Raw genomic sequence first — 8,745 nt, forward strand, 5'->3', positions numbered from 1 at the left:
CAATCAATAAGGGAAACATGTTGGTGTAAATACCTTAATTCAGACGCAGAGAAAAAGTGTTACGGTGTTGCAACCTGGTGTATCACAGAGCATGTGTAGTGCCTTTTATAGTCTTGAGTGCCTTAAAAGTCAGAGACCATTACCACCAATTGGCAACTCTGTTGATGGGTGTTATCCAACTACTGGCTGGAATTAAATTACACAGTGTGACTAATGAAAACATTTTAATTTCTTGAAGCAAACTATACAATCACACCAGATAACTCTGGCTGGGAAAAGGGCAAGTTTGGAAGGGTCAGTTTTCGATCTTACCACATGAACAGCAAACTGTCTTTCAAAAGCCCCATACCAAGACAAAAAAGTCAAGAGGAACAGTTTTGCTTTGTTTACAATTTATTAAGCTCTTCCAGTGTTTCAGAGTGATATGGGGATTTCAATGATGTAACATGAATGGGACAAAAGGTGGACTTCGAACGTAACAACTGTCATGATCGAATAAGACTATTGATGTAGTTTTTCAATCTATCTGTAACAAATGTAGGTCTTCCAGCCAGGTGATCTTGTAATTCAAAAGTTTGGGGATAGGGATGTTAATATCCTAAATTAAAGGAAAAATAGTTAATTTTCTTGTAACCCAAACTTCAATATCTGTATTCATTTGCATACATTTTAATCTACTCTGCTAATGAAGATCTCCACGTGTTCCCAGTGAGTGGCTCAAATCAAATGCGAAGGGAACCCTAGGGATTAATCCAGCTAGCTATAGTTCTCACGTTTTATCATTCAAATTCTGAAGTTATTGAAACATATGTTTCTCCAAAATCTAGTTAAGCTAGATGAGTTCATGGCTCTAGTAATAGTCCACCAGAAGACTGCAGTAAATGAGAATTGGGTAAAAGACCAGGGGAAAATGCCGGCATTGATCAAGAGCCAGAGTGTACTTGCCAGGGACCCTTACAAGTAAGGTCACTATTAGGATTCTTCATTTCTCTTCATTAGGTCCAAATCTGTTAGAAAAGGGGCCACTAAGGATCTTTAGGCTGACATGTAGGTAAACCCAGAGAGGCCCATCTGTCCTTTTATGGCCATGATTTTTTTGCGAGACTAGTGCTTATGCATGGCTGTGCTGTGTCAAGTCACTTGAATCATGTCCCGCTGCTAACACAATACTGATAATATTTGAATGCACTGCTGGACATGATCTTCTTTGCAAACTCAGTCCCATCCATCACATGTATAGGCTGGAGTATACACTGACAGTGCTGAGGATCAAAATGAACATACCTTAAAACTGAAGAGTAATAGGCCCGTGTTATGTTGGTTACACTATCTCATACTGGTTATTTGTAATGGCACGAGAGAGGCAGTAGGCTAGAAAGATTCCAACCAGCTGGAAATAAAATATAAGCAAAACTAAACATACACATACACACAAAGCTTAAAGACCTCAAGATACAGGTCCTTTCACTTCCAATTTGCTACTTATTTCCTTAAGTTTTTTCTATAATAAATTTATACGTGATGTCTTAACTACAACTGTGATCTGGAATTTCACAGCCATGCCTGGCATAAATCACTCTGGAAAATTTTTAAGTCTGAGGAAACTTTTCTTATTCTTCCTCTGTTATCAGAACAAAAAGGATATGGCTTAGAATAAACATCTCATCAAGTAAAATCTCCATCTGTGGGGCAGTACTGTGATAATGAAAATGCTGTCCAGCATGGTGGCCACTAGCCACATGTGGTTTTCAAGCACTTCAAATGGGAGCCTGAGAAGCTAAAATTTTAATTTCATAGTTATAACTTTTGAAAGGTGGCTATTTTATTAGAGAGTACAGATTCAGAAAGACCTAAGAGGGCAGGTCTCACAGAACTCTGGAGTTGTGGAAAACAGCATGGTAAAACAGGATCCAAGACAACCGAAAACTGGAATGGAAAGGGCAAAACTACTATGTCTTTAACTGAGATGATCGACTGAGTTTTGTGAAAACGTGACTTCTCTAAAAAATGTCCTTGCTATACAGGGCCCAGAGGCAAAAACTCAAAGCCTTCAAAGTAGAAATCTTGTAGCCTACACCTATAAGAATGATGAATGAAACATTTCCTAACTACACGGACTTACCTGGAAGCAAGCGACTCCAAAAGAAATTCCGGCAACAACTCCCATTTCTGATTCTATAATGGTCATCACCATTATAAAACAACCCTAATGGAAGAGAAATTTAAAAAAAAAAGTAAGTACAGTCCAAGCAATAATACTTTGATCACACATCTCTACAAAAGATGATCTTTGTTCTTTTATTAAAATTTATTCTTTCATAACAAATCCTATCTGCTTTGAGGGACAAGAGATTCACTTTTTGGATTATGCATTTAAGTACCACTTAATCACAAGTCACAAATTTTCTCAGCTTCAGTTTTCTGCGCTATTGCAGATTATGTGTACTGTGAGTGAAAATTAAATTCTTTTTTTACTCCTTACTTCATTGTTTACTTTATTTGCATCCCTCTGAGGAGAACAATCTTCAAGTTTACAGCAGCTTTCAGGAAATCCTTTTTCTGAGTAATAATTAGTATCCTTCCAATCTCTATAGTTGGTGACACCACAACAATGCAACTGAAAAAAATCCAACAAAAGCATTTAGAGTTCATATTTCAACTATGTAGTCAAACAATTACACCAGCATCTAAGATTATACTCAGTGATCTCTATCCTATGACATTAGCATTAAAATTCATGAGATAACTGGTCTGACTTTCACTGCTATAGTGCGAGTAGACAACATCTGATAGGCAGGGCCCTATCATCTTCTCTGAGGGAATAGGGAATGTGTTTCCCTCTTGAGAAACCACCAGCTATGACCACTCACCGTGCTTTGGATCTTGTCTACTGCATCACTTCTATAATCTCCCGTAGCGTTATATTGCTTTAAAGCTTTCTCATAATTATTCTTAAAGCTGTTCTTAATCTACAGCAAAGAAACACAAGACTTGTAAACAAAGATTCTAGAATGTTCTTTTGATCTCCAGGTCAAATAAGAAATTGCAGCAACATATAATTAACATCTATGGTCCAATTCTGTCTTCTAAGCAATATGGTTTTGCTAAGGGGACTCCTAAGCAAAACATTCCAGTAAACAATGATAACTATGAGAAGTTCAAAGTACAATGGGAAACTATATTTATTCAAGTGGCAGCTTTGTACTGCTGTATCTCCCACCCTCACTGCCACTTTGTTAAACACTCTCCTTGATGAGGCCTCAGTACTCACTGAATGATTTCCTAACCCCAGATTTAACCGAGTGGAATTCCAATTTCTAATTTGATTTTAAAGTTTTGACGAGTGGAGAAGGTATCAATTTTGTGTTATCAGTTTTGTGCTTTTGAACTAGTGAAAGCTGTATTTTAATTCTATTACTTAAATTTATCCAGTTTTATCTCTTAGAGGATAAATTTTCACATATTCAGGTTCCCAAAGGCAAGCTTACCTCATGTCTGAAAACAAATCCTACGATAGCAGCGACCAGTTCAACCAAAAAAATGAGAGTCAGAAACATTGCATACTGTGGGATAAAAAGAAAGTCCAAGTCAGCATAAATAAGATACATCACAGCTGCAAAGGGAGTCAATGTTCAGCACATTGTTACTGAAAAGGGCAGGGAAAACACAACGAAGTGTGAATTGGCAGCTATACTGTTACTTGCTAAGTTCTCATAAGGAAGAGGAAAAATCAGAAAGGGGCCATGCCCAGTTCCAAGAAACAAAGCCTACAACATATAAGCCTTTTCAAAAACCAACAACCAATTTTAAGAAAACAAGGACTCACCAGTTTCAGCATCCATGCAGAAGCTCGGCAGGTGGCAAAACAGCCAAAGGTGCCCAAAAGAATAATGACAGTGCCAGTGCCAATGAGCACAAAGGGGACATTGGTGGCCTTCTCATTTAAAAGGGAAAAATAATTCTCTAGGCTCACCTTGCCCCAAATGCCAACAGCAAGAAGGATAACACCAGTGATCTATGTGGGAAATCAGAGAATAGAGAGAGTTACACACTGTATACAGCAGCATCGTCAAACCACAAACCACTAGATGTTTAAGAAACAATAGGTGTGAGAATTGACGTAGCACTCTCTGGCCACAGAACTGTGGCTGGGATATGGCAGACAAGGGGGACTGTACAGAGGGTTAGGAAGGGGAGCTGCAGACAAGAACAGGTCTTGATAAACCCACACGCTGTGTCGCTGTAGCCAGGACAAAACCAGGGGGGCAGCTAGGCATCTGGACAAAATTCTTAAACTTGATCTGTTTTTTTGCCCTAGGGGTCAAAACTTCCTTAACCCTTTTACTCCCGCCTTAGGAAGAAAACCTTCCCGCAGGTGGGGGGAGAGGGAGTGTTTCTAAGCGTTCCAGAAACAGATGCGCACAGCGTACAAAGGAATGGTACACAAAGCAAGCCTAAAGGATAGACTGGCGGGAGTGGAGCCATTATCATACTTACCTGTGAAATACTCCCCTCTTATGAAGCAGTGAAAAGAAAGAGACTATTATGCAAGCGAGCCCTCACCGGGCCCGGGCAAGCCTTGCTTCTCAGGGGACACTCTCTGCTTGCTTCGGGGGCGGGGGGGTCACTCCATTCCAGGCGCCCCGCGTCGAATTCGAACGCTAGGCACGTCTGGTCCCGGTTCAGCCTCTCGGCTGCCGTCGCCCGAGACCCCGACCCGAGCGGGCGAGACGCCCGAACCCGAGGTGGAGCCCCAGCGCCGAGGTCCCCGCAGCGACCGCCGACCCAGCCCTACTCGCGCCTCCCTCCCCACCTCGGATCCGAGCTCCCTCCGCTCGGGGTCACACACCCCCCTCCCCGACTCCAGCCCGGGATCCCCTCCCGTCCCCGGAGTCTCCGTCTCTCACCCAGAAGATGAATGTGTAGATCAACAGGACGCTCTTGAAACAAGTGATGACCGGTTTGGTCTGCAGCCTCCGAGAAGGGGACGCCATGACTAGCCCGAGACCCTGCCCCGCTGCGCCAGGCGGTCGGAACAGAGCTGGCGAGGCGCGGAGCCCCGAGTCTTCCCGGAAACTGCCGAAAAGTTACGAGCGCCCGCAACTGAGAAGAGCCGGAAACACTGGACAGTATTCTAGAGGGTAAAGTCCGGGAGGCTGTCCGGAAAGTGACGACAATTTCCGAGCGCCCTCTGCCGAAGGTTGCCGAAAACGCTATACAAAAGGTTCTAGTGCCGGAAATTTCTTACATCTTCCGAGTGGAGGTTGCTTCGTTTTTTCGCTTATGGAATCTTTCCCGCCCCGCAGCCCTCTCCATGCCCTTATAACTGCATCATACTGTTTCTAACACCAGCAGCGCCAGCGGCGCTCTGAGATACGGCCTCGCTGGCCTCTAATGCCCTAAAAGGGAAAAACAAAAGGATGGCAAGAGGTTAAAAGTAACCTAAGAGTATCTTGTTATGTAGCAAAATACTCTCAAGACACGGACGTATATTTCCAAAGAGAAACAAAAGCAGTTCGCAGAGCGATCCATCCAGTCACAGGTTTTTAGACAAAAACCGAAAGGAAAAGTGCAATTTACCTGAGTGGTGGAATTACGCTGATTTTTTTTTTTTTTTTGTCCCTTGTGTGTTTTTCGATTTTTGAACACTGTTTTAGGAGGTTGGGAAGGGACACAAGAATAATAAATAACCACTTATTGAAAGAATTCCAAAGGTAGATAGGAAAGGTAATGAATTTTAGAATTTCTCTACAAGAATTTGCCAAAAATTCTTGCCTTTATCCCTCTCCCTCCTTATCATTTAAATTACTGGAGATCGAGGAAAAGTGCTTTAATTAATCCTGAAATGTAAGTTCAGCTATTAGCTACAAACTTTCAAAAGGGAAGGCGCTACAGAGAATACCCGGTAAATGTGACTCTCTTTTAAATGTTAAAACTGAAAGGCACTGTTTCCAGCCCTCTGGATTTTCAGATCAAGAACAGCTGATCATAAAGAGGCTGAAATCATGGGTCACACAACTAACAGCAAAGACAAAACTAGAGATAACTGTACTTTTCAATCCTCTCCTCTATTATATAAGCTGTATATGGTATTTGGTGCCTACTCATCCCAAAGAAATTCTACCAGTTGCTTAGATCTTCCTAGAACTTGAGACCATTTGTTCCTAAGGACTTAAACTGCTTCCAGGATGGGAATGAATTACCAGAAAGTTTCCTGTCCCTTATGTCCACAGGCAGACCTGAGTCAAACTCTAGGGTAAAGTGGAATTTTAAAACACACACGCACAACAGCCCTCTTCACAATCTCCTAAATACTAGAGACCTCAGGATAGGTAGGAATTTTTTTTTTAATCTATTAAGGCCCAGTTTCTTAACAAAAGTTTAAGCTCTTTGAGGGAAGAGACTGTCAAGAGTGTGTGTGGTGCCGGGGCCGGGGGTGGGGGTGGGGTGGTTTCTAGGGGGATGCGATTAGAAGACAGGATCAGTTTCCTAACCAACCAATGACATCATCAGTGACACAAGCTTAACATCACAGATGGGCATTCATTGTATTGCTGAGGCAGTAAGCTCAGCATTGGCGAAGAAGAGGTGTGACTGCCTAAATTTTTTTGCTCTAAATCTTGCTTTAAACACATACCACAGAACCAGAAAACAGGAAAGTTCCATTAACTTGGTCACACAGAGCTTCCTTGTGCTTCAAATATTGACCTAGGACCAGCTCCTATAGCATCATGCCAGATGTCTGAGGTCCAAGAGAGCAACTGTTGGAGAATTATTGCACTGCCATGCTTTATGCTAAAGCATGAAAAGCCTAACACATAAATACATGGAGAGAACGGGTAAATGATACATCTGTACTCTTTGTAAACACTAAGGTCATCAGGAAATAAGGCAGACATCAACTTTTAAAACACCATATGTGCCACAGCCACAGGAAATGAAGGGGCTCTCAGTATATGCAAAGCGGTCTCCCTAAACTAAAGAGCACACGTCTGAGGGGTTCTCACATTAAAACAAACAAGTATCAAGGGAAGTCTTGCTAAATTCTTGTCATCTTAAATGAAGTTTCCTCTGAAGCTTAGGTTTGCACCATGTCCTGAAAGGGATTTTCACTGAGCCTGCGAGCAAATAAATATTTCTGTGGCCGAAGAAAAAACAAAATAGCAAAGCAAAAGCCGCATCTTATTTCCAAGAATGTGTTGATTTTCCTCCCCTCCCTTCCTCTGCTGCTCACAACACCGCTTTGTTTGAATAACAGTCAGTGCCAAATTAAACCAAACCCTGACATGGAATTTCATATTCCTATGGCCACAACACCTTGAACAGCGCCTCCCACCCTGCTAACCCCACTCCCACCATTGCCATGCCACCAAGCCCAGAAGTTCAGTTTAGTTCAAGTTTAGGCCTAGGTCTGGGTCAAAACTGGCATCTAATCCTATCTAGGCAATCTAAGAAGTAAGGCTCTAGGTTAGGAGATAAATTTATTCCTGAAAGTATTAATAATAAATGCTGTACTGAGCATTGACTATGTACCAACCACCGTTGCTAAGCAACCAACAAGTGTTACCTCATCCTTACATCACAAAAGTCCTTATTGTGAGGTCGCGACTACCATTGCTCATGTTTTACAGATGAGGAGACAGGTTCAAAGAGGCTAAGTAACTTCCCTAGAACTAAACCCTGGCAGCTTCCATGTCTCTCATCAGAAACAGAGCCCACTCTGTGATGAGATATGGCTGCTATTGTACATTTAACCACAAACAAGGGCTCTTTGGAGTCCCTGAAGCACAAGAACCTCAATGGTTTCCCCATTTCTGCCTTGTACTTTCCGGTTTTGTTGAATTTTACTTTTGCCTTCACTCAGTTAGCCCAACCACCTAGGAGGTAACCCTGCCCATCCCAGAGTGGTAAAGGGAGTTCAATAGCTTTTTTGGTTCAACCTCTTAATTTCTCCCTCTTTTCTGATCACAAAAACACGTTTGATGTTGAAAATGTAGGGGGAAAAACGAAGATACTTTCCTTAAATATTGTTACTGCTTGTTTTACATTCAACATTTAGTATAGATTTGGTCCCTTCTCTGTTAACTTCCTGTAACCTTTAAGATTAAAGTGTTTTTCTTTAACATTTAAATGATGCTGCCTCCAGCACATCAACTTATTTCCTATAGCTTTTCCAAAGTGAATTTTCTGTTCCGTAATAAGCCAGTAAGATTATCTCCCCAATAAATACCATCTGTTCCCTACCTCCCAATCTCTAAACTCAAAATACCTGCCCCAAAACTTAAGGTTCAGCTCAAACCCAACCCAGTGAGAACAACCTCCCCCAACTCTCCAGCCCTACCAACACACATACCTCTTTCTTTAACATCAGTCCTTATACTCTGATCATTCAAATTAACTCATACCCTTAGTCAATTACTAGAGTACCTGCTTTCAGTATCTACTTCTTCTCTACTTACCTGTCTTACATCTAGTTGTCTACATGTTCAGAAACTACTTGAAGAGCCAGTTTGGCTGGGCTCCTGCACCCACTTTTATACTCTCCAGGACCCTAGGACACAATGCTCAATTGATGAGGTCATTTGGTGCTCAGCCAATCCCTGTTCAGCTCATTGGTCATAGCTGGCCTCCGAGGCTAACCACTTAGTAGTCACTCAGGATTTGATTAATTAAATGAAATCAAAAACTAAATGTCTAAGCCATCCCAGTATCACACTGACATAAAACGGAAAAATTAACTTGAGC

At 41.9% G+C, this 8,745-nt stretch overlaps 1 protein-coding gene across 2 annotated transcripts; it reads right to left on the reverse strand.

Moving 5' to 3' along the window:
* Positions 1 to 375: 375 nt before the first annotated feature.
* Positions 376 to 5,164, reverse strand: TSPAN6 (tetraspanin 6). Of its 2 annotated transcripts, none has more exons than XM_055393692.2 (8): positions 4,908 to 5,164; positions 3,974 to 4,015; positions 3,489 to 3,563; positions 2,871 to 2,969; positions 2,483 to 2,617; positions 2,123 to 2,206; positions 1,285 to 1,390; positions 376 to 598 (listed from the first exon to the last, which is right to left on the reverse strand). In XM_055393692.2, the coding sequence occupies exons 1-7, from the start codon at positions 4,992 to 4,994 to the stop codon at positions 1,322 to 1,324; spliced, it is 591 nt and encodes a 196-aa protein (XP_055249667.1). In that variant the 5' UTR covers positions 4,995 to 5,164; the 3' UTR covers positions 376 to 598; positions 1,285 to 1,321. The 2 variants fall into 2 exon arrangements, with proteins under 2 accessions (XP_055249667.1, XP_055249666.1); XM_055393691.2 differs by having other exon boundaries at positions 3,827 to 4,015; positions 4,908 to 5,158.
* Between the last annotated feature and the right edge of the window lie 3,581 nt (positions 5,165 to 8,745).

The sequence above is a fragment of the Moschus berezovskii genome, chromosome X, assembly GCF_049115385.1.
Source record: "Moschus berezovskii isolate FMDL1 chromosome X, NW_MosBer_1.0, whole genome shotgun sequence".
Lineage (NCBI taxonomy): Eukaryota > Metazoa > Chordata > Mammalia > Artiodactyla > Moschidae > Moschus > Moschus berezovskii.